Here is a 26,844-nt window from a genome sequence, read left to right as displayed (position 1 = left end):
CATTCCTGTCATCAGCATCATGGAGAAGAGGATGATGAGTAGGTTTGTGTGATGACGAAGGGCTAGGTAAGCCTTGACGCAGACATCCTGGATAAAGGGAAAGAAAACGCTGTTAACTGTTGTTATGGCATCGAAGTAGGCTGAAGACCAGCAGGCTGTTTTGCAATTTACATGGCATTATCCTGTCCCTGCGAGGAAATCATCACAAGCAAGGCAGGTCCCCTGCCTCAGATGAAAAACTTGAGAACATAGACTGCTTTTATAATCTCTGAAGCAGTGTAGTTTGGTTGCACACATCCAGGGTGTGCTCAAGGAAAACTAACTGATACAGTAAGTTTCATCTTATTCCTTACTCTTTTTACTTCAATCTCTTTTCTAGGCAAATGAGGGTGGAAATTTCTGTAGTCTCTGAAGAGGAATGAGTCAGTTTTTGAACACCATCCAGGAATCACATAACTTTATGTAAGCGTAAATAATGTTTGCCAAGAGCTAACGGAATCCAAAGAAGGGATGGAAATTTGGTGTTTGAGATTTAGGTAGTTTTCATCTTTATTTTCCAATGTGTCCTATACTAAGAAAACAGATGAATTAGTTTTTCACTGTCTGACTCTCAAAATTGTTGAATGACCTTTGGAAATTTAAAATAAATTCTGAATACTGAGTGAGAGAGGGCTTTCAACAATGCTATGGCTGGTGCCTTCTCTAAAAGCCTTGGAGTAGGTGATAGGTGAGTTAAGCCCACTTCTGAAGCAACAGGCATGCTCATGCCAGTTAAATTGTTCCAACATGAAGAAAAAGTTGCAAGGTTCCCAATTTTACAAAATCAGAATAGTTCAACCTTAATATCATAATTTGGCAAAGATGGCATATTAAAGAAAACTGAAATGAATGATTACAGGTTTAAATATTTCAAATAAAATACTGAGTAAAATAAGAGAATAACATTCCATAAGCAACTAGGGTTTATCAGAAACTTGCAAGAGTAGTTCGTCATAAGGTACTGGATTAAAACCCACTTTTGACTTTTTAAAAAGTAACATGTAGTTTAACATGTGACAAAGGTGAAATGATGTAAAGAATGATCTGAAATTACCAGTCACAATCATTCTGAATAATGAGTCTGGGAAAAAGAAATATATAAGATCAGAAAAGTGAAGGTAAAATCATTAGTATTTACAAATAACCATTGTCTTCTAGGAACACTGAAGGGGAAGAAAACTAAAATACTATTGTAACTAGTTTTTATTAAACTAGCTTTTTATAAAATTAATAAATAGAATGCTATAAGTAGGAGCCACCAGTTAGAAAGTAAAAAGAAGGATGCTGTGAATAACGGTAACAAAACCCCCATGATTCCTGAGATAAACACCTACACAAAACATGCAGAACCCATTTTTTAAAAACTGTAAACATTTACCGAAGTAAGTAAAACTTGAACATGTTGAGTGACATGGCATGTTCCTCAGTGGTAAAACTGTTAATTATAAAGATAAAAATTTTTCTCAGATTAATCTATAAATATAATGAAATTGAATAAAAATTCCTATTGGATATTTAAACCCAGATATGTTTTTAAGTTCATCTGGGATAATTAGGGCCTGAGAAAACATTCTGAAAAAATATAGTAACGAAAAACAGTGCTTGCCATCCTAGATATTAAAGCACATTATAAAACTACAATATTTAAATCGGTGTGATATAGTACCTATTCTTCTCCAAAAAAGATAAGAAATTTTGTGGAACACAATGGAAAGTTCAGAGACATATCTAAGTACATATTAAATATATAATAAAGGTGACTCATTAGTGGGGGAAAAGATTATTTGATCAACAGGGGTGGTACAACTGGCTCATAATTTGGGTGGAAAATAAAGTTTCTCCCATGTGATATACCAAAATAAATTCTAAAAGAATTAAACATTTAAATGGAAGAAGGGGGCTTCCCTGGTGGCGCAGTGCTTGAGAGTCCGCCTGCCGATGCAGGAGACGCGGGTTCGTGCCCCGTTTCGGGAAGATCCCACATGCCGCGGAGCGGCTGGGCCCGTGAGCCATGGCCACTGAGCCTGCGCGTCCGGAGCCTGTGCTCCGCAAATGGGAGAGGCCACAACAGTGAGAGGCCCGCATAACGCAAGGAAAAAAAAAAAAAAAAAAAAATAAATGGAAGAAGGGAAAATATTTAATAATCATGGAATGAGAAAGGAAGGACTTTCTGAAGCTGATTTCCAAGGTGGAATCTGTAAGGAGAAGATAGAGAGATTACGGAAACCTCAAATTTTTGAGAAAAAAAAGCTATAAACAATATTAAAAGAGGCAGATGTCAAGAGAAAACATATTTGCAACATGACAGATCACTTCTTCATCCCTAGCCCCTGGTAGCTCTTACAAAGCAATAAGAAAGAGAGAAGCAGTTGGCTAGAAATGTAGGCCAAAGATATAGTATATCATACTATAAGACATAAAACCAGATAACAAACATATGAAAAAATATGCAACCTCATTAGTAATAAAATAAATGTAACTGAACATGAGATGGAAACATTCACATACCAAGTTGGAAAATCTTTTTTTTTTTTTTTTTTTTTTAATTTTTAAGGATAATCTCTAATGTTCACCTTTCGCAGCCTGATGGTAGATGGGACTAGATGGTAGATGGTATACTTTTCCTAGCAGACGAATGACAACATGCATCAAAAGCTTTAAAATACTTATAAATGTTATATAACTTAATTGTGGTGGTGGTTACATAACTGATACCTTTGTCAAAATTCAAAGAACTGTACACCTGAAAAGGCTGAATTCCGCTCTCTCTGAATTATGCTTCAATAAACTTGACTTAAAAACTGTCAGAATCCTTTTACCCAGCAATTTCCAGGCTAGGAATTTACCTTTAAAATATTTGGATAATTTTGCAGTGATTTATCTAGAAGAATGTTCATTAGAACATTGTTTAACATTGTGGAAACTTGAAAGCAACTTAAATATCCTACACTCGGAGATCGATAAAAAGGGTTTATGAAAGTATCTACATAGCTCTGTAACTACTAGAATGATCCTGTAGAAAAGTATTTAATAAGCATGTAAAAGCGAGTTTTAAAAAGCAGGTATGAAACACCACATGCAGTACAATCCCATTTTGGTAAATGGACACAAAATACTTACATAGGAATAAAGAATATAAGTTTACCGGTCAAAATTTTAATAGTGATTTTGCTTTTAGATGATCTTGTCTGTGTCACCTGCACGTGGCAGGGTAACCCCAACGATAGTGGGGGTCAGGCCTGTGTCATTCTGTATGTCAAGGCTGGATTGTGTACGCGTCACCCTGTCCAGGTACAAAAACCCATGGGCTATTCTGGCATTTTTTAAGTCAGACAATATATATAAAATGCTCAACATAGAGGGTGGTACATAAGGAGCATTCAGTAAATGTTAGTCCTCTCCCTTCCCTACCTGGAGGGGAGATGAACTCTGCATCTCCTCCCTGCTTACCTACCACAAAGCAGGAGACTCAACACTATTCGGGCTGTTCCTGCCTTGGTCCAGGCACCTCTTGCGCCCTGGAAGTGGCTGTGGTGCATTAGCGCTCTTGCATTCTTAATGATTCCACTTACATCCGGAAATCATTTTCTTTTGCTCATCCCTAGGACCCACTGAGGTCTCTCTCATTTCTTGGCAATTACACAGGCTAGGGGCAGACTTCACCCCAGGCAATAGTCTCATTAATTGGCCAACTCGCACAATTTTCACAAGGGCAGATATGGGGATGCCTTTTGATTTTGAAATAGAGGACATTCTGATTTTTAATTATTTTCTAGCCTTCTGTACACTGGGGGCTCCTGGCAGATCCCCTGCTGTCTGAGCCCACTGTGTGGTCAAACTCTTTAACAAGAACATTTTGAGGAGGAAAATTAATCTGGGGTCAAGTCATTATAACACCAATCCATGGGTGCTCAGTAAATATTTAAGTGGCAATGCACCGATTCACCAATAGCTATAGCCACAGAGAGACATATGAAAGGGAAGAAACTGTCCTGTTGTTCTCCAAGGCCACCTCTCCTATATAAAGAATTTCTGCTGGCTTGAATTTATTCGGTTAATTCTAATTTTCACACCCAAGGGTCACTTCTATGAGAACGAAATTTCACCTCCAAATTTAACCACACGCTCCATACTGGTCAGACACACTGTGTAAATTCTGTTCGGCGGTGCAGACTTAGAGACGTGGTACAGACTTAATTATCTTTTGCTTAAAGGTGTGTGGAGCAGGGGTTTAAAGCACACAGTCACACCTCACTGCCTGGACTCAACTCGTGGCTTTATTATCGACAAGCTGTTTGTCATCAGAGAAGTTACTTAACCTCTCTGGACCTTGGTTTCCTCATCTTAGAATCAGAATAATAATAACAGCAGTACCCGTGTCACAGGATTGTGGTGAGATTCAAGTGCTACGTAAAGGGTTGGCTATTATTAATGACAGTGTAAGAAGTCACACACTTCTCATCACTGAGGAGGTCACCTTGCCATCTAGACCACCTGTCCAAAAAGTCCCCTCAGACAGCAGAGACCTAGGGGTGGGCTGGGCCAGGGCAGGATGGAGATGAGTCCCACTCCCACCAGAGTCAATGGAGGGGGTGTCTTGACGCTGGCCCCAGGAGGTGAGGGGGATGGTGGAAGCATATAGCACACTGGCTACATAGCAGATGGTTCTCTTGCTAGGAGGGGCCCAGGTGGGCCCTTGCTCTGCCTGCTCAAGCCCCAGGGGTTTCATTTCTGCCCTTGGACTCAGCCATAGGGTCTGTCTGAGCTTCCCGACCGTGCTGCCTCAGTAGAGGCCTGTGGTTTGAGGGGCTGTGAGGATATGGCTTGGGGAGCTCGGGGGGAAGCACAGAACACAGAAGTTATTGGCTGTAGCGACGGAATTTTCCCTTCTCTGGGCTGCCGGCCACTGACCACATGCATCCTCATCCTGTCCTTCTCAGCTGCCGGTTGAGGCTCTGTACTGTGGAGCAGAGAAGAAGGGGGAAAGGAAGAACCTGATGTCCAGGACTTGGTTTAAGATACTTGTTAACTAGTGTGAATGTGGGGAACAGTGTAACATTGTTACGGTCATTGGCTGGACCACTACCCATTAGTAGCTAATAAGTAGATTGAGCCTATATAGTAGGCAATCTGCTCTTTATTTCAGAGTTGATTCAACTGCCTTAATTACAGCAACCAGTACCAAAGGAAAGGTTGCTTTTTATAGAGCTACCCCTCTCATAAGTCTTAAGAACAAAGGAAACTATTACCATTTCAGGGTCAACACTTTGACTTGATTCGTTCACTGGCCCAACTTATCAGTTTACTATACTGAAAACAGAGTCCTTTCTATGCATAATCTATTAATTTTTTAACCACCAATGAACTGTGGCTGCTTTAGACAGTCCAAGGTCATGTGGAATAGTCCTACTTTTTCTTAAAACCAAACGCCTCCATTCTCATCTAGAAACAAAGTGGAAGTGAAATATTACTGTACACAGCTACAAAAATGAGGAAGTAACCTCAGGGCCATAAAACAGAAACTCCAGAAAAAGAATCCAGGCTGAGAGGAGGGAGAGAAACAACACTCACATATACTCATCAATGAGAAGAAATGTCCTCACCCACCTACTTTTCCTAAATAGTAATGCAGCCTCTGTCTGCCACATTACTCTTACTATTAGTTTTTCTCCCCTGTCTCCTTCCTCAGAGACAGGGGAGAAAAAATAAGATTTATCAAAGAGAATTTAATTTTTTTTAATAAAAATCAATGAGTTGGCTAAGCAATGCCTTTAGAAGTTATTTTGGCAAAACAGAGAAGGTCAATGATTAGGACCTAGTAATGCTGCAATCTGGTAAATCTGAAAGAAGAGCGTGTCCGACACTTGGACATGCATTTGTGGAGTTTGACTTAGGAATGCCATCTTTAAGGACTTAGAAATGATTCCCAGACTAGCTCTGTCTACCAGGGGGAAGGGCTGTACTGCCATCTTCTCAAGTATTTAGCTAGAAGCTCATTAGAAACCTAAAGGTACAATTAAACTGTTCTACTTTAGTCAGCTATTCTAAACAGACTGTATGTATGTGTGTGTGTGTGTTTATTTGTGCCTTGTTCCAAAAAGGGTTGAAGGTGCATTATTTGGATACACAAAAGTCACAGTAACATTAATTAGAAGTGGGTAGAAAAAGCAAAGGGATCCACAATGGGTTTGGAAAAGAGACTAAAGCTATACATCACAAATCTTATATTCTTGCTAAGGGCGGCCTTCAAATGTATCTTCAACCAAAAGGGAAATCGAATCAGTTACTTCATCCAATGTTCAGAACACTCTTGCACTGCTGGTGGGAATGTGAATTGGTTCAGCCACTGTGGAGAACAGTATGGAGGTTCCTTAAAAAAACTACAAATAGAACTACCATATGACCCAGCAATCCCACTACTGGGCATATACCCTGAGAAAGCCAAAATTCAAAGAGTCATGTACCAAAATGTTAATTGCAGCTCTATTTACAATAGGCCGGAGATAGAAGCAACCTAAGTGCCCATCATAGGATGAATGGATAAAGAAGATGTGGCACATATATACAATGGAATATTACTCAGCCATAAAAAGAAACGAAATTGAGCTATTTGTAATGAGGTGGATAGACCTAGAGTCTGTCATACAGAGTGAAGTAAGTCAGAAAGAGAAAGACAAATACCGTATGCTAACACATATATATGGAATTTAAGAAAAAAAAATGTCATGAAGAACCTAGGGGTAAGACAGGAATAAAGACACAGACCTACTAGAGAATGGACTTGAGGATATGGGGAGGGGGAAGGGTAAGCTGTGACAAAGCGAGAGAGAGGCATGGACATATATACACTACCAAATGTAAGGTAGATAGCTAGTGGGAAGCAGCCGCATAGCACAGGGAGATCAGCTTGGTGCTTTGTGACCGCCTGGAGGGGTGGGATAGGGAGGGTGGGAGGGAGGGAGACGCAAGAGGGAAGAGATAAGGGAACATATGTATATGTATAACTGATTCACTTTGTTATAAAGCAGAAACTAACACACTATTGTAAAGCAATTATACCCCAATAAAGATGTTTAAAAAAAAAATCTATTTGTTTAGGAGAAACACAACTTTTCTAAGACCTGACAGAACTTTTGCAAGAGGATCTTTATAAAAAGTACACTTTGTAACGTGGTGAATAATGTCCTCAATAATATTCTGTTGCAAGACAAAACAGTTCTCTAAGAGAAACTAAACACTGTGAGAAGGATGCCAGTTAGAAGGTTAATCTTGATGAATGTTTAAAAGTAACAGGGGTCTAATTTTAGGAACCAAGTGACACCGCATGCTGGTGGATTAATGCACAAATCCAGTCCAAGGCCACGTTTTCATTCTTGTGCTCATATCTCTTCCAGAAAAGTGATAAAATTTAGCAAGCTTATCTACAAGCCCACGACAATTCTACAAGCCCACGAAAGTCTGCATCTGGCAGAGAAATCACGCCAACATGTGCAAGCTTCTACCCATGGCTGATGCGGACACTTCTCTGAAGGCATCTTCTGATGGAGAGTGTGGAGAGAGGAGGAAGTAAAGGAGTCTTCAGTACTGGAATACAGGAGGCTGAGCTCGATCTCGTTAGTGGGCCAGGATGTAAATCCCAAGAGGTTGCAAATCCTTTATCAACTCAATATATTGGGAACAATTCAACAAACTCATCTCCCTGTTGACTTATAATAGGCCTTTATTACATTAATTGGTGATTAATCATTTGAGCTCCAAGTGACTTTTTTGCTTGGCTCTCTACCCCCTAATCCAGCCCATGCACTGCTTCAAATTGGATCCAAATTTCCCTTCTCGCCTCAAATTCCACTCCACACGCCCACGTATACCTAGGTTCCATCCATTCTGGACGACTGTACTTTGTTCCTAAAATACTGATACTAAATCCTAATGTCATGCCCTTGCTCATGTTCTTCTTTCTGACTTCCTGCATCTTCCAGGCACAACGAAAATGAACTCGGACCTTAAGGCCCCCGATAAAAACATTCCCTTCACTCCATGGCCCTCTTCTACCCGCCAGGACAGGAATCATTGCTCCCTCCGCAAACCGTTGGTGAAATCCTCACTACAGAGCTATGTGCACATCTCTTCGGCTGAGCTCTGGGGCCATGTCCCTGCTTGCATCACCTGGGCCCAGCAGTGTGTCTGCCACACCGTAGATAATCCGCAAATGCACGACGAATGAATGCTTCATGTGCCGAAGTCACGGTCATTGTGGGGCAAGAATCATTGCTTTAAAATCAGGGTGAATTAGGGAACAGTCATACCTGAAGGGAATTCAACTGTAAAGACATGAGCCTTCCCTGGGCCTGGCACACGACCTGAGAGGTAGTCATGTGTTGAATGGGTGTGCCGTCTTGGATAGGGACAAACAGGGCCTGGTGACTCAAACAGGATGGGGCAGGAGGCTGAGAAAGCTGAGCCAGGCAGGCGCCAGGTACAGGCAGTTGGAGGTATATACACGTGCAGGCGAGTAAGGGCAGTCTGAGCCTAGGACTGGGGAGTACCACAGAAGAGTGTCAGAGGGAAGGTCTCCGTGGCCCCCCGGTCCCTGTGTCTGGGTTAGGGAGAGCACGGGAGTTTCCAGCAAGGCGAACGGCAGGAGGCAGCAGGGCCTCAGGCCTAGGGGCAGGTTAACAGGCAGGGTTAATAGGTTAATAGGAGGAACTGAGGCAGAAGTAGTTACAAGAGCCTGGCATCTGAGGTGAGAGCGGGACCACTGCAGAGATGGACTCTGAATGTAGGTTTGTTGGATCCCTAGCCAGGACTCTGTGTAGAGACTGGGGGAAGGGCTGAGCCTGCTGGGTGAGGGGCATGGGGACGTCCTGGCTTGGGGAAAACCCTGCCCATGGTGGTGACCCGGCAGGGGCTGATGAAACTGGCCTCCTAGATTAAAGCAACACCGTGTAGGGGCTCCAGACTTCTATCAAACCCTTCTTAAGAGTGACGTCACTGATGAACATAGATGCAAAAATCCTAAACAAAATACTAGCAAACAGAATCCAACAGCACATTAAAATGATCATACACCATGATCAAGTGGGGTTTATTCCAGGAATGCAAGGACTTTTCAATATACGCAAATCAATCAATGTGATACACCATATTAACAAATTGAAGAATAAAAACCATATGATCATCTCAATAGATGCAGAAAAAGCTTTTGACAAAATTCAACACCCATTTATGATAAAAACCCTGCAGAAAGTAGGCATAGAGGGAACTTTCCTCAACATAATAAAGGCCATATATGACAAACCCACAGCCAACATCATCCTCAGTGGTGAAAAACTGAAAGCATTTCCACTAAGATCAGGAACAAGACAAGGTTGCCCACTCTCACCACTCTTACTCAACATAGTTTTGGAAGTTTTAGCCACAGCAATCAGAGAAGAAAAGGAAATAAAAGGAATCCAAATCGGAAAAGAAGAAGTAAAGCTGTCACTGTTTGCAGATGACATGATACTATACATAGAGAATCCTAAAGATGCTACCAGAAAACTACTAGAGCTAATCAATGAATTTGGTAAAGTAGCAGGATACAAAATTAATGCACAGAAATCTCTGGCATTCCTATATACTAATGATGAAAAATCTGAAAGTGAAATCAAGAAAACACTCCCATTTACCATTGCAACAAAAAGAATAAAATATCTAGGAATAAACCTACCTAAGGAGACAAAAGACCTGTATGCAGAAAATTATAAGACACTGATGAAAGAAATTAAAGATGATACAAACAGATGGAGAGATATACCATGTTCTTGGATTGGAAGAATCAACATTGTGAAAATGACTCTACTCCCCAAAGCAATCTATAGATTCAATGCAATCCCTATCAAACTACCACTGGCATTTTTCACAGAACTAGAACAAAAAATTTCACAATTTGTATGGAAACACAAAAGACCCCGAATAGCCAAAGCAATCTTGAGAACAAAAAATGGAGCTGGAGGAATCAGGCTGCCTGACTTCAGACTATACTACAAAGCTACAGTAATCAAGACAGTATGGTACTGGCACAAAAACAGAAAGATAGATCAATGGAATAGGATAGAAAGCCCAGAGATAAACCCATGCACATATGGTCACCTTATCTTTGATAAAGGTGGCAGGAATATACAGTGGAGAAAGGACAGCCTCTTCAATAAGTGGTGCTGGGAAAATTGGATAGGTACATGTAAAAGTATGAGATTAGATCACTCCCTAACACCATACACAAAAATAAGCTCAAAATGGATTAAACACCTAAATGTAAGGCCAGAAACTATCAAACTCTTAGAGGAAAACATAGGCAGAAGACCCTATGACATAAATCACAGCAAGATCCTTTTAGACCCATCTCCTAGAGTAATGGAGATAAAAACAAAAATAAACAAATGGGACCTAATGAAACTTCAAAGCTTTTGCACAGCAAAGGAAACCATAAACAAGACCAAAAGACAGCCCTCAGAATGGGAGAAAATATTTGCAAATGAATCAACTGACAAAGGATTAATCTCTAAAATTTACAGGCAGCTCATGCAGCTCAATAACAAAAAAATAAACAACCCAATCCAAAAATGGGCAGAAGACCTAAATAGACATTTCTCCAAAGAAGATATACAGACTGCCAACAAACACATGAAAGAATGCTCAACATCATTAATCATTAGAGAAATGCAAATCAAAACTACAATGAGATATCATCTCACACCAGTCAGAATGGCCATCATCAAAAAATCTAGAAACAATAAATGCTGGAGAGGGTGTGGAGAAAAGGGAACACTCTTGCACTGCTGGTGGGAATGTGAATTGGTTCAGCCACTATGGAGAACAGTATGGAGGTTCCTTAAAAAACTACAAATAGAACTACCATATGACCCAGCAATCCCACTACTAGGTATATACCCTGAGGAAACCAGAATTCAGAAAGAGTCATGTACCAAAATGTTCATTGCAGCTCTATTTACAATAGCCCGGAGATGGAAACAACCTAAGTGCCCGTCGTCGGATGAATGGATAAAGAAGATGTGGCACATATATACAATGGAATATTACTCAGCCATAAAAAGAAACGAAATTGAGCTATTTGTAATGAGGTGGATAGACCTAGAGTCTGTCATACAGAGTGAAGTAAGTCAGAAAGAGAAGGACAAATACCGTATGCTAACACATATATATGGAATTTAAGAAGAAAAATGTCATGAAGAACCTTGGGATAAGACAGGAATAAAGAAACAGACCTACTAGAGAATGGACTTGAGGATATGGGGAGGGGGAAGGGTGAGCTGTGACAGGGCGAGAGAGAGGCATGGACATATATACACTACCAAACGTAAGGTAGATAGCTAGTGGGAAGCAGCCGCATAGCACAGGGAGATCAGCCCGGTGCTTTGTGACCGCCTGGAGGGGTGGGATAGGGAGGGTGGGAGGGAGGGAGACGCAAGAGGGAAGAGATATGGGAACATATGTATATGTATAACTGATTCACTTTGTTATAAAGCAGAAACCAAAACACCGTTGTAAAGCAATTATACTCCAATAAAGATGTAAAAAAAAAAATTAAAAAAACCCCAAAACACTGAAAGACTACGAAAAAAAAAAAGAGTGACATCTAGGGGCAAGTGCCTTTTAAATACGCTCATTGCTGCCTACTGTGCAGAGCTGTGCATGTGAAGAGGTTACTTGACTCCCCTGATTTCTTCAGCTCTATCCGACAACACACATTTGCTTAGTTCCTACTGTGTGCAAAGAACATCTTCAAAATGCTTGCTTGCTTCTACAAGGCCAAGTTTCACACTCCTTGCAAACTGTCCTCTGTTGAATGTACACTACAGGTTTATCCTGAGTGTCCCATCGGCATGACTGCTGCTCTGACTGGGGGAAAAAAAGTAATGTTTATGTCACTAAGGAAATCGCCACACAAATATGACTAGGCACCAGATGACACAGGTCTGTATTATTTACCAAAACATTAGATTTCATAACTAGACTTACTTCCTCTCTGGATGTGTGGTATTTAACCGCATCTTGAAGGCTTATTAACTAACGGCCATACAATGGCAGCTTGTCAATCTGTGCCTGAGTTACCACTTCATAAACTCACAGAATACGATGTATTGTGGGGAAGGAAGAAACCAGAGGGGTTCTCTAGTCTCATTCATCTCCTCCCTGGGGCAGGAATTGCTCCTCCACCGACTGGTACCTGCTGAGGGCATCCTAGGTCTCAGGACCCACGTGTGGGATGCAGGTCAGACATGGCCCTGCTGCCCAGAGCTGCCTCTGGGAAGGGAGAGACAAGCAGCAGATTGTGCCGAGAACTACCTGCTCTGATGGTTGCTCCGAAGGCAACACGCAGCGCGCCGTGGCCAGGATAACATGAGGGGCCTCATCTAGAAGAGGGCTCTGAGGGATGACATTTGGGCAGAGGGCAGTGAAGGGCGTTCCAGGGAGGAGGCCCGGACTGGGGGCAGGTGCAGGGGAAGGCCGCCCTGACCCAGTGAGAGAAGGAAGGCTGGTGCCATGGGGAGAGGCTAGAGGGGGCAGGGGCTTGTAGGGTGAGCTTAGATGTTCAGATATGATTCAAAATGAGATAAGAAGCCACTAAATGGTTTAAAGTAAGGGAGTAACATTGTGTCTGCTGTTTCAGTTCAGTTTTTAACCAAATTCTGATTAATTTGGTCTTTAAGGTGATAGTGGTTGAAATGGGATTAGAAGTCAGATCCAAACTCAAATTCAGAGTTTTTCCAATTATGATGTCTCCTCTTCATTCCTTTCCTAATCAAAACAAGTGAGAAGTACAGAGTTTGAAACATTTAAAGTTACAATGATACCACTGATGAAAGAGCTTATTTAGGTAAAAGACCAGATATTTACAGAATGAAGGAAAACCACTAAAATGTTGACAGTGTTATTTTTGGAGGGTGGGATAGTGGGTATTTTATATCCTGATTTTTTTGTTTTTATTTTTTTTGCGGTACGCGGGCCTCTCACCCCTGCGGCCTCTCCCGTTGCAGAGCAACAGGCTCCGGACGCGCAGGCTCAGCGGCCATGGCTCACGGGCGTAGCTGCTCCGCGGCATGTGGGATCTTCCCGGACAGGGGCACGAACCTGCGTCCCCTGCATCGGCAGGCGGACTCTCAACCACTGCGCCACCAGGGAAGCCCTATCCTGATATTTTTAATATTTTGATGCCTTTTGTTTTTCTTTTAAGGAAGCATTTGCTACTTTTAAAATCGAGGAGAAAAAAAAAAAAACCGCGTTCTTACATAAAAGTAAATGAGAAGCCAAATTTCATTTGCCAATGATATCAATGTATTTGCATGTGAGTATGTTCTATAATTGTTCAGGGACATTTCAAATAAAGTGGTTCTAAAATACATTACCAGTGGGAAAACCATTGTTTAACTTTTTCTCTCTTTAGTAAGGGAGAGAGTTTTTTTCTATAGAGAATTGATTTATCAAAATCATCATCATTGCGATATATCTGTTTAGCACCCTGTGTGCAGGATGCTGCTCCAAAGGCAAACAGATAATCTTGGGTTCAAATAGTAGGCTTTGGTTTTATGTCTTGCTGTCTTATTATGGCTTGTTTGTGAACTCTGCCCTCTTTAGAAATAGCTCATGAATCTGGTCCTAGGCTAAACGAGCTACCTTGGAAAGAAGAGGGAGGCGGGACAGAGTCACACTTTCCTGTTTCAGTTCCCCTGATGCTGTCCTCTTAACATGAGCTGGGTAGGTTTTTAAGTCTTTGTGGAGAAGGCTCCCCTCATGCTCAACAAAAAGTGGGCCATCTCTTCTCCACCCTTCCCAACAGGTGATTCAAATGTGCTGCGTGCATTCGTGAACCTTATCAATGCAAAATTAGCGATTTGCTGGAAACGAGGATACCTTTCATTCAAAATGTAAATATATACAACATCTTCCAGCCTACCTAGAAATGGCAGCTTTGTTATACAAGATCCTGGGATGCTATTTAGAGAGTTGAGAGACGTGCTCCCTGACCTTGAAGGACTTACCTCAAAAAGAGAGCACAAGACGAAGAAACAGAATATCTTCTGGAAGGCTTAGTAGTATGTAAAAAAAAAACACAAAAAACAAAAAACTGTCAGCAGGTCTGAGTCAAAAGATGAAAAAACTCGCTGCTCATCTTTGTCAAGCTGGAAACTTTAGAAATTCTGCAGATGTAGCATTGTACACATATATGTATATGTGTTCAGCTTTTTTCCTGATGTGACTGAGGAGGGTGGGAAAGGCTTGGAGACCAGCAGATAAGGGGGCAGGTAAGGGAGAAAGAGCCTGAACCCCTCACTTGCTCTTCAGTGGAAACAATGCTACTTTGTTGTGTTTTATGTATTACAGATCTGCTTGAGATCTCATTTCATAGAGGGCTTCTCAACTTAAAAGTTTTCAAAGTTTGAGGCCCCCCTGTGATGGATATGACAATGGCAGCTCCGTTAATAGAGTTCCTGCTGTGGACTAGGCACTAGGTCAAGCTTTCTACATATTTCACATAAATAATCCCTAAAAAAAAACCCCACATGAGGTGGGCCTTAGAATTCCCACTGCACAGATGAGGAAACCAAGGTTCTGAAAGGATAAGCAATTTGTGTCACATCCATAGCGATTAAGCAGCAGAGCCAGGATTCAAGCTCAAGCTGATCTGCTCTGAAGCCCATCCTTTGAACTACAATGCCGGGCTGATCTGTGTTTAAGGCTAAAGTCCGTACATTCAATCAAAGAGTATGCCAACACTGCAAAACATAGACATATATAAGTACAATAAAATCTACCAAGGTGTGTTTTTGGCAGTACACATGCTGCCTAGATGTTGCTTTAGTGAAAGAGGTTCTAAGTGCTAAAGAAACAAGCTTTGGTCACAAAAAGGATGGAGAAATGCTCCCAGACGGAGAGGACAGACTCCCCGCAAAGAGTTGTTGCTTTGGGTGGAAGCTGCCCAGATGGGGAGGCAACCTCTGGGGCACCTCCCCAAAGCCCAATCTTTTCATTAAAGAATATTTTGAAGCTTAAAATGACAACAAAAAAGACTACAGGAGAAGTCCTGCTGGGATCTTAGGAATGACACGGGTACTGTAGGGTCTATGGGAATGTTGTCAACAACAGGACAGATGGGCAGTCGCTCTGGAGAAAACCACTGGCCAAAAAGACCTCGTGTCTGCCTGAGTGTTCAAATGGCACTGTTGCTGCTGTGTTTGTTCAAAGGAGATGAACCCCACCTCCACGAGAGGAGAATTTAGTATTTCCCGCCTCCCCTTTAAATGGTAAAACTCTTCCAGGTGTGTGTGTGTGTGTGTGTGTGTGTGTGTGTATGTAACCATTTTTCTCTTCCAGGAAATTGTCACAATGTGTGACTTTTAACCTTAAAGAAACACAGGACTGAAATGTGTCAAATCCCTGGAAATAGTCTGAAACCCAGTTGAGTTTACGCAGAAAAACACACTAAAAATCCTAAGACCATCTGGCCACAGAGATCTCAGTTTCTCTGACAACCACCCCTGGAGCTGTGAGAGGGGAAGTCTGGTAACCACCACATCGAAAATCAGCCAGGAGAACAAACAAGCACAGACAGGTTTCAAAACAATACATCCCAGTTCCTGTTCCACTGAAGGTCAAGGCGCATGTCATCTCTCAAGGTTAACGTGGTCCTCAAGTAGACACGCAGGAGGAAGAGTCAGTCCTGAAATGCTGGTGCAAATCAAACCATGTTTCAGAGGCGCTAAGGGAGAGGGCTATTTAAAGGGAGCCTGAGACAAATGTGCACATAAAGTAATCACTTGTTGCCTCTACTGATCTGTTTTGGGTTTGTATGGCTCTAAAATAGGTATATTGCAGTAGCAATGACGACTTTTCTGAGTTACGTTCATTCACAGTTATTAAATTTGCAAGAGTGAACATTTTACTCCTTGGGTATTTGAAATACCATTTGATAGTCAAAAGTGAACGCAGACCAGGAAGGAATAGAAAGAGAAAACCGAATGTGGACGCCCCCCCACCCCTCCCCAGGGAGCTGGGAGACCCGTGGAGGAGCTGGTGGACAGTTGAGGTGGGACAAGCCAGGGCTCTCAGGACAACCTGTAGTTGAGCCGATGAGGTTTCAAATGAGAGAAGGGACCCTCCTCTACAAAAAGAGACAAGCAAGCATTTCCTGTGTTAGTAACTGATAAATACACACCTGGAGCAAAAATCAAGAGAAGCTCACCATCATTGGCGAGTCCTGAAAAATATACATAAAATTTGCATCTTCTAGGCAACGTCTTGATTAGGCAAATATTCAAAGGCTAAACCTGCCTGCCAGGAGCTCTTCCTTAAAGCCCTGTCCTTCAGGGCCGTGTCATCCTGCTGTTCTATATTCGCCAGTCTCACTGGTTATGGAATTCTTCTGTTTGCTGTCCGGTTTTAGGAGAGGGGCTTACTGAGAAGCATCATTTTGCCCTTGGGGAAGGAACAGAGGCGACTGTGGGGAGGGGGTGGGTCACACCCGAAGCGGGTGGGCAGAGGTGAGGGCTGCAGGCACCATCTGGTTGATGTTCCCAGTAGGTGGTCGAGAGGGAGGCCAATTACCTGAAATTGCTGGAAGTGTCGACTCGTCTTCTTTCCAGAAGTCCCCATCACAAACAGGAAGTCTGGAGTTAGCACAAATGGCACTCTCTCCTTATTAATGCCCAGGAAACTCTTGTAATTCCCAAGAATGTGCCCAAAGTCGATATGAAACAGATTTCCTTAAGAGAAGAAAATGTCTGACGTCATTATACTGGCCTCAGCACTTGCAAACAACACCCTGGTTTGTTCATTTCTTGAAATATTTTGAAGTTGCCTGAAAATGAGCTATCTTGGGTGAGAGAGCTATTTTTACTCTTTGCTTGTGATGTATTTTGTCTTAGCAGGTGTGTGTAGTAGTAGCCACAAAGCACTCTTCGAAACAAGCGTAGTTTTGATATCCTTCTGGTGTTCTTTCAATGACAGCCAAACGCCATTAAAAAAATTCTTGTCTCAGAATTATTCTTACAAATATAAACCAAAACTCTCTGGCTTATATGTCATCATTATGCCCAAGACTCTCTTAGGCTCTTTCTGTAACTCAGGAGAGAGTGATGTTTCGCTCTGTTTGGGGGAGGGGCAGTCACCTTTTATTTTTGAGTAGCAGGCTAGAAATAAATCATTTTGAACCTCCTTTGGGTCAATTTCTACCACTGTCACCATGACCACCACAATTCCCTTCCTCTCTTCTCATTTACAGAGCTCTCTATCATATGAATGATCCATAAATGCATTATCTCTTGATTCCCACAGAGAGTTAGCGATTTACCCCGATATGGTGTTTTTTCCAGACTCTACTCTTAAATTGGTCCAGATTTCTTAGAGGAAAATGTCATGGTATGCAGCCAATACTGACCACTGTCAGAATGGGCAGTGACCCAGCGAGGAGCAGTAGGTGAGGAAGGCATGGCATTTCAGATTGAAGGGTATCAAGAAAAGGTGACTCTGTTTGTTGCTTCCCTGCACCATCTGACACTGTTGATCAGGCCCACCTTCCTAGCTTTCTAGCTCCTGTCTGGCTTGTCCTTCTTAATTCTCCTTTGCTGCATCTTCTTCTGTTACTCACTCCTGGGTCCTCCGTAGGGTGGTCACAGCCTCTGTGTCCCTATACAATAATGACCTCTAGATCTTTGCTCCAACCTTGAGCTCCATTTAAAAATTACTCTGTGCTGGGGAAGGCAGGGATGGGGGGTTAGTGTTTAATGGGTACAGAGGTCCCATTGGGGAAGATGAAAAAGTTCTGAAGATGGATGGTGGTGATGATTGTACAACAATGTGAGTGCAGTTAATGCCACTAGAGTACACACTTAAAACTGGTTAAAATGGTAAATTTTATGTTATGCATATTTTACCACAATCAATAAACATTACTCTATAAAAAATAAACTCACCTGTCTCTGAGATCATAATATTGTCATTGTGTCTGTCACCTATTCCAAGAACAAAGGTTGCCACACAGTAGCCAGCACAGGAATAAACGAATCTCTCCACCGCTGCCTGAAACTAGTTAAAATGCAACCAAATATTAGTTGTGTCCCAACTACAAAGAGCAGCGTGAATCTATTACAAAGGACTCCCAAAAAGACACTGTTCTGGGAATCATTTTCAGAGAGCAAGTTAGTGGTACCTGATATCATTTAATGTTCTATCTATTAGGATAGATAGAACTTTCTCATTGCTCTACTTACATTTTAGGTGAAGATACAATGAATCACAGTAGCATGAGGAGGAAACAACAGTCAAAGGACAGCAGTACTTTTACCAAAGGGTTCACTGCCTTTCCATGCATCATTTGCCAATGCCCATACAGGACCTGTAACGATTCCTCCTTCGTTGGTGAACATATGTTTTGCTTGTGACCACTTAAAAGTATGCACGGGTTCACAAATCCACATTTTAGCAGACTAATAAACGCTACTAATTATATTTCCTCCCCGAAAGACTGCTACCCACGCAAATGAGAAGTGCTAATCCTCTATAACAGAATTTTAACCAGCAGCTGAACAGCTTGTGAAGGACTCAGCGGAGGTACTTCCGAGGAATGGAAGTGACATTTCGAGAGTCCATAATTTACCATTTAAATTAGGGTGCAGTGGTAAATTATAAATTACTTTTTAGGGTCTGTAGTGTTTCCAGGTAGTAAAGAGTTTATCTGTGGTAACTAAATTTTTCTGCTGAACGACAGAAATAGATGGTCATGAAAAATGCTAACAAGTTATTTCCCAGAACAAAATTTTATGCAAAGCAGGCCTGATAATCAAAGGAGAAGCAAATGCTCAGCGAGGTCTGAGTGAGCACCTCTGTTTTGCACAGATCTGCTGTGTCACCAGGGGAAATCGCTTAAACCCCAAGGAGCTCAGGGGGGAAGGTGCTTCACCAGTGAGTCAGGAGGCATGGCACTGGTAGACCCCTTAAAAACATGTCATTATTCTGCTGTATCACGATAACTTGTCAGGAGCCTTCAGAGTGGGGAGAAGCAGGAGCCCACCTTTTCTTCAATAGGGCATTTCTCTTTGAGCCAGTGATTCAGCACTTCATCTTTAAAGGCACCCGTGTTGCCCACTGTGCTTTGCTGAATTTTGGCGATCGTCGTGGCGTCTTTCACGATCTCGATCATTCCTGCAGGAAGATGCACAGAGTCTGATGTGAACTGGGGCTGAGTGCCTGACCCAGAGGAGGAATGGCTGTGTCTTTGTTGAGTGGAGGGCAGAGAGCTTTCTTAACCACAGGGTTATTTTCCACGTTCGTGCTGGTGGTTTTCTTAGGAGGAAGAGAAAGAAAAGGAGGCTGATAGGGAAGTTGTGTGGGACCTGCTTTCGCTATCCCTGAATGAAAAGAGGAAAGGGTTGCTTTTGAATAAGCAAAAGCATTAATGTGCCGAACACATCCTTCTTTCCTTGGCAACTTTGCCTTTTCCTTTTTTAAATTTCAGGGTCAAATGGGAATGGTCTTCTCTACTTCTCAAATTGGAAACTTGACTAAAAATCTGTTTGACTGAAATTAAAATGTGAAATGTCTGTAAAAGCACCTAAGAGGAGAGTACGTAATAGCTTTGATAATGTAAAGTCTGGGATGGTGAAACAAGTGACAGATCTTTCCATCTACTTTTAAATGTTATTCGTGAGAGAGAAGTTTACTGTGCAATGAAACGAGTGAAAATGTAGCGGTGGAGAAGTAAAGAGGAAGGAACGAGTTCTCACTAAAATCACCTCCATGTACAGTCAGTCACAAGGAGTTGAATCACGCATTCATATATTTTCAACATGTCCGTATTAAACTGAGTCACATGCACCAGCCTCGGAACATCTTCTTCCTTTTTACATGGATAATGATTGTAAATTTTCGGTTATTAAATGCCTACACTGAAGGGATGATGGCTGCTTGGCATGCGGGATCTTAGTTCCTCAACCAGGGATTGAACCTGTGCCCCCTGCAGTGGAAGTGCAGAGTCTTAACCACTGGACTGCCAGGGAAGTCCCATGGGATGGCGGTCTTTTAAAATGAGATGAGCAGTATATTCATCTTCTGAGGTCCCCACGTACCTATTCTGTCGCCAGTTGAAATGCAACCATATGGCAGGAGGCACAGATCCAAAGATTCAGTCTCCCAAATGGACTCCATGATTCGTAGAATCTGGGCATCAAAACACAAAAACGTTTCCATTATAAATATGTATTATTCTTCTCTGTTAAAAACAACAACAGTCTTCTCTGGTAACACAAAATATTGAAGTGAACATAAAATATGTAAGTAACAAATGTACTTTTATTTATCAACCTGGTACTCTAATGTTTCCCTTCCTTGGGAGCCTGTTAATTTCGGTCCCTGAGAGGCACCTTGGGGAAGAGAATAGTTGGATTTCTCTGGGGGTAGGTTTTAGCCATGATTTATCTATTATTCAAATGTTCCTAGTTATGTGTATTTTACCACAATAGAAAAGGTTCCACTCTAGCATCTTTACACATTTTTATCCATAAGGCACTCTTGGGCTACAAACAAGGCAACAGTAAGGGCGATGACAATGATAGCTGACGTTCACCGAGGACTGTTTTACGTTGATCCTTTTTATTAACCCCCTAGAGTGGGTATGATTACTGTTCCCATTCTTCTTCAGATTCTTTTCCATTATAGGTTATTACAAGATATTGAGTAGCATTCCCTGTGCTGTACAGTAGGTCCTTGTTGTTAATCTATTTTATATATAGTAGTGTGTATCTGTTAATCCCAAACTCCTCATTTATCCCCCCTACCCTTTCCCCTTTGGTAACCGTAAGTTTGTTCTCTATGTCTGTTATCATATTTTAGATTCCATGGTTTGCCTATTTTAAATAAATCACATGAAATATTAGAAATTATGTTACTTCTACAGTATTAAACTAGGGTATAGAGAATATTACTTTACAAATCTGCAAAGCTAAAGTTTATGTTAGATAATATGAAGATGATCAACATTGATACCTTCACCATCCATCTTCTGTTCTAGTAATCTGTTCACTCTTGTTACGTAACTGCATGAATTCTCCAGTCACCTACCTGTTCATCTTCTCCCTCCTTCCTATCACATCATTCACTTCAGTTTGTGTATGTGGATGCGTACCAAAGGTGATGTATCTAAGGAGAGCATCTGAGAGTGTCTGGCTATGTCTGTGGATATGAATAAAGTGGATACTTGGGGGTAAATAGGTTTCTATTCCATGTTACCACACTAGGAATGCGGTGTATAAGAAAGAGGTTAGGGGCGGGAAGTGTATCTGGCTATTTGGGAATGCTGGGTATGCATCTCCTCAGGAATGGACAGAACTGTGAGGCTCACTAGATTTCGTATCTAATGGTCCACGGCTATATTCCCCCAGTGAAAACTCTATTATGTCATCTTTGATCCCTGTTCATCACACAAAATAGGAGAATGGAACAGGGTCAGTAGAAGGCATTTTTTTTAGATCTAGTACAGAATTCTTGTTTCAGATAGCTGAAAAAAAATTCCTTAACAGCAGCACACCTGTAAAATCAGCATGTCCTGGCGCAGGTCGTCGCCGTGTTTAAAGATAATTCCAATTGTTTCGTTTGACAGGGCTGTAGGGTCGGCACATTTAAACTCAAGCCACAGGGGCTTTTTCTTGGAGGCCATCACTTTACATTTTTCAATCTGTAAGAAAACAGCCACGTGTTTCCCACACACAACGGAAGACACATTGTGGAGACGCACACCCTCTTGCAAAGCATCTCTGTAAACGTCTAGGACAAAGTTCCAGCTGGAAAAGGATTTTCAATGATTTGGGTAAAGATGCAGAAGGCATTTTCACCAAATCCAAAAATGCTAGTGAGAGCAAGTTACAACACTTAAACCAGTGGTTCTCAAAGTGTGTTGCAAGGAACCCTAAGCATCTGTGGAGGTGCCTAAGAGGTGTAGCATATCCCATCCTCTGTATAGCCCCCTCCCGTAGGACTCTTGTCCCCTCTAACAAAGAGCAACTGTGCTGTTACTTGTCTATACATATCTGGCCTCCCTCTAAGAATTAGTTTGAAAAAAAAAGAGTTCTATTGCTACCATAGTGTCTAAAAATGGTTGTCAAAAATCAGATGCAGTCTAATTCCAGGCCAAATGTAACAAGGTGAAATTTAACAGCAATAGATGAGACTCTAGCACTCAGGCACAATGCCTGTCCCCTCCCCCAAGCCCCCATACATCGAAATAAATTCAAGGTGGGAGAAAGGTGGTTTAGCAGCCACTCATGCGAAAAGAGAAAATCTTAGGAGTTTTAGCCAAAAGTGAATTCACCAAGGATCAAAAATGTGATGTGGTCTTTAAAAAAAAAAACAAACACAATTTGAAGCTGTATTAATATATCATTATTCCTACCAATTTCTAACTTCAAAAGGACAGTGGATAGTGTGTGCTTTTGCTAGAGAGAGAGTTTACAGCTAATTGTATATAAAATTAAACATGGATCAAAGACTTAAATGTGAGATTAAAACTATAAAACTTCTAGGAAAAAATATTTGTTACATTGAATTAGGCAGTGTTTCTCAACTTTGGCACTGCTGACATTTGGGGCTGGATAATTTTTTGTTGCAGCGGGGACTGTCCTGTGTATCGTAAGATATTTAGCAGCATCCCTGGTCTCTACCCACTGGATGCTAGTAGCATTCTCCCAGTTGTAACAATCAAAAATGTCTCTCGGGCTTCCCTGGTGGCGCAGTGGTTGAGAGTCTGCCTGCCGATGCAGGGGACGCGGGTTCGTGCCCCGGTCTGGGAAGATCCCACATGCCGCGGAGCGGCTGGGCCCGTGAGCCATGGCCGCTGAGCCTGTGCGTCCGGAGCCTGTGCTCCGCAACGGGAGAGGCCACAACAGTGAGAGGCCCACGTACCGCAAAACAAAACAAACAAACAAACAAAACCAAAAAATGTCTCTGGACATTACCAAATACCCCTTGGTGGAGGAGGTGGAGGTTCACCCCTGGTTGAGAATCACTGGATGAAGCAAATATTTCTTAGGCCACGAAATTCATGAAGCATAAAAGAAAAAGTGATAAATTGGACTTAATCAGAATTAAAACCTTCTGCTCTTCGAAATACATTACTAAGAAAATGAAAAGGTAAGCCGCAGACTGGGAGAAAATATTTGTAAACTATATACCTGATAAAGGATTTGTATCCAGAATATATAAATAAGTCATAAATAAGAAGAAGGTGGTAACCTAAATTAAAAGTGAATGGAAGATATGAATAGAAACTTCTCAAAAGAAGATGGAAACTTATCAAAAGCACATGAAAAGATGCTCAGCATCACTAGGGAAATGCAAATAAAAACAACAGTGAAGTACTACTTCATACCCATTTAAATGGCGAAAATTAAGAAGACTGATGATAACAAGTGTTCTCTAGGATGTGGAACAATCAGAACTTGCACACATTGTGGTGGGAATATAAAATGGCATGGTTGCCATTATAAAATGGAAAACCAGTTTGGCAGTATCTTATAAACACAGACGTCCCATCTGACCCAACTATCTCACCGTTAAATATTTACTCAAAAGGTGAATGGAAAATAAATTGTGGTATAACCATATAAGGGAATATTACTCAGTCATAAAAAGGGACAGATCACCGAGACACACAGCAACATGGGTGGATCTTCAGGGCATTATGCTAAGTAAAAGAATCCATATACAAAAACTATATACTGTATGATTCCACTTCATGACATTCTAGAAAGGGAAAAATTACATGATAGAAGACAGATCTGTCATCCAGGATGGAGGATGGAAGGAGGAAAGGACTAACTGCAAAGGGATATGAAAGAATTTTTTCTATAAATTTCTATGGAAATATTCTGTATCTTGATTGTGGTGATGGTTATATGGTTGTATATGTTTGGCAAAACTCCTTGAACTGTACACTTGCAATGGATACATTTTATTGTATACAAATGGTTTCGCAAGAAAGCTGATTTAAAATAAAATGGATGGAAGATTGCCTGGTGTTGAGGTTTTTAGTATCTAGCGATTAGGGAAGGGCTTGATGGAAGCCCATCTGGGGACTTTCCAGCTTCCCTGTCTCTCTATAAACGTCAGCTTTTATGCACTAGGCCCAGTAAAGCAGGCAGAGCCATCGTCAAGACACAAAGACCATGGAGAGACATCAAGGCGATACCTACCACCAGGGCTCCTGCTTTCAGTCCAGGGTCATACGGAACTCTGAAGCTTTGGGGGAGATTCAAATTCTGTAGGATTTCAAGCTTTTGCTTAAGTTGGGAAATAACTGTAATTGTCAAACACACACAAGGGTTACATGAGTTCAAGAAATTACCAATATCATCTCTAACATTTCCTGAGGCCGCAGGTATTGACAACATTCTATATATTTGGTAGGGTGAGGAACAGAAGAAGAGAGGGTAGGTTTCTGTCTTTGAGGAACTAACCATTGAGGGTGGCAGGATAAGTCAGGCTTCCTGGGAGCAACATAGCCACGTACACACATTACAACAGGGGACAGAAATATCTGAATATATATGGGATACCCAGACAGTCAGAGGGAGAAGGGCGCTTTATGGATAATGGTAAGGAATTACTGTAGTTTTCCTTCCAACGTGTGAAGCTTTAAACTGCCATCTGATTTGGGAAACAGGTATCGGAAGACCACATTAAATGGAATTCGGTTAGGGTTTGGGAAATTCTTTGCAGAAGAGGAAGTTAGGTTGTGTGGAGGCAACGTGACAGCCTCAAAATTGTGAAGGCAAAATACACAAATTAAAAATTACTGCCTGGGTACCAGACAGACTGGAGGCTGGTACAAATGGTGCTCTTTCTTTCTTACAATAAAAATAAAAGCAAGATTATTATTACCATTATTATTTTTAGCAGAGACCATTATTGGTTTATTGGAAAAGATTCAAAGGCAAAAATGGCAAGTCAGAATATTCAGAAGTTTAAAATACTCGCTGAGTATGTTTGTGAGTGTCCATTATGAGCCATAGTGGTGGATCGAGATATACAAACGTGAATAAGAGGTAATTCCTAGCTTCAAGGCTCATACAGTTTAATAGACCAGAAACATGTGCTAATGACTTTAATTTAATGTAGTATCAACCAAAACCTATGGGAATACAGTTAAAGAGTGATTAACTTTCCTAAAGCAGGGGCTGAGGGACAGGATTTCTTAGGGATAAGAAGACAACATTGGAACACAGAGGAGGTGATATATATGTTTTTATAGGAAGTACATATATAAAAAAATATATATGTACATATAGCTATATATGATGTGTATGTATACATATACGCAAAACATTTAAAATAACTTCTCAATAATTCATTACTTTAAAAGACTGAGGACTTGAAAATTAGATGCGTGTATTGAAAGATGGGGAAGAAAGGATATTTGGAAATAACTAATCTTTTTTGTGTGTGTGCATAGTTGCTCTTAAAAAATACATCTTACATCTGCATAATGCTGTTTTAAGTTTTCAAAGAGTTTAACATCTATTATCATACATTCATCATTAAAATATATATGGAGTTTTAAAAAATATTAACTTCTAATGGGGGAACTTTAAGTTTGCTTACTCCGTGAAGACAGAAGATTAAAAAATGTATTCTTGGCTACCTTGAGGAAGGTGCGACTTACGTTCCAGAAGGAAGAATCACAGGAACGATGGCATTTGGAGACAAAGGCATTTGGAAGGAGAACCAAGAGAACAGAGCCACTGTACCTTGGGAACTGACGTCATACTTTTCTGCAGAGAGTGATTTAATATCAATGGTGACCTTTTGTAACATGTCAATTACTTGGACTTGCTGGGTGAAGTCGTGTAGCATGGCCGTGCCACAGCCCCTCAGATAGGCTTCCAGGATCACTGCAAACCTCTGCTGATAGTGTCTGGACTGGGCGATCTCACTTCTCAAGAACCAAAATAAGAAGTGACCAATTCGTTTGTTCTGAGGGTGAAAACAAGAAGGTTGCCATTATTACGACTAACGCTCTAGATCTATCAGCCAATTCTCTGTAACTTTTTAAATGTCACGCTCTTATCAAAATGGAAGTACTTACTCTTAAACCACGCTTCAGCAGAAATCTGGCAAGGGCACTGTCATGGTATGGTTCAAATTTCACAGCCTAAAGGAAGAACACATTGGCATTTGTGGGATTGCGTTCTCCATTGATTAAGCGGGAAACAGGAAACGGAGAAAAACTGGTGCTCTGCCTTAGTGGGTTTGTATGGATAGGGCGACGAGAATCTGAGCAGTCACTTAAGTTCAATCCTTTCTTTTCAAGGACAGTTTGGGCCAGGGGGAACCACTTGCGGAAGGACCAGGATTAGAAGCCAGAACTCCTGACTCACAACCACGTGCTTTTGATGACTTCAGAGATGAAGAGGTGAGGGCTTTTGCTCCCATGAAGGCTTACCTGATTTGTTGGAAAGATAGAAGGGAAAGATGGAGATGGCTATAACACATCTATAAAGGTGGAAGGGAAGAAAGGTTGTTGGAAAGAAAATAGACAGTGGGGATATTGTACATGCAGGGAGAGAAATGTTTGTTAGATGTGAAGATCCTAAAAATCCTATAGCTTCTCTTCTGCTCAAGTTGTGTGGTTGGCCTCTCACTGGCAAGTCACTGTGCTGCCTCCCAGGTTCTTACTGCAACTGGTCATTACTCCCTGCCATGATGCAGTGCATACAGGGCTATTTGTCTGAAAATCTCTTGTTTTATCTGGTTCCTCAGGTT

At 41.4% G+C, this 26,844-nt stretch overlaps 1 protein-coding gene across 1 annotated transcript in view; it reads right to left on the bottom strand.

The window, feature by feature from the left end:
* PIK3CG (phosphatidylinositol-4,5-bisphosphate 3-kinase catalytic subunit gamma) overlaps positions 1–26,844 on the bottom strand; it is a 34,899-nt gene that overhangs the window by 626 nt on the left and 7,429 nt on the right. Inside the window, 10 exon segments of the mRNA XM_007453337.1 lie at positions 1–5; positions 7–87; positions 16,642–16,799; positions 18,009–18,120; positions 19,106–19,236; positions 20,160–20,250; positions 21,617–21,763; positions 24,276–24,379; positions 25,830–26,055; positions 26,168–26,233. The exon segment at positions 1–5 is cut by the window's left edge and continues 626 nt beyond it. Of these exon segments, the coding sequence (XP_007453399.1) occupies positions 1–5; positions 7–87; positions 16,642–16,799; positions 18,009–18,120; positions 19,106–19,236; positions 20,160–20,250; positions 21,617–21,763; positions 24,276–24,379; positions 25,830–26,055; positions 26,168–26,233 (1,121 nt within the window).

This window comes from Lipotes vexillifer, unplaced genomic scaffold, assembly GCF_000442215.2.
Source record: "Lipotes vexillifer unplaced genomic scaffold, Lipotes_vexillifer_v1.1 scaffold192, whole genome shotgun sequence".
NCBI lineage: Eukaryota > Metazoa > Chordata > Mammalia > Artiodactyla > Lipotidae > Lipotes > Lipotes vexillifer.
Note: the sequence above shows the minus strand (reverse complement) of the source record. Positions and strands in the feature narration are given on the sequence as shown.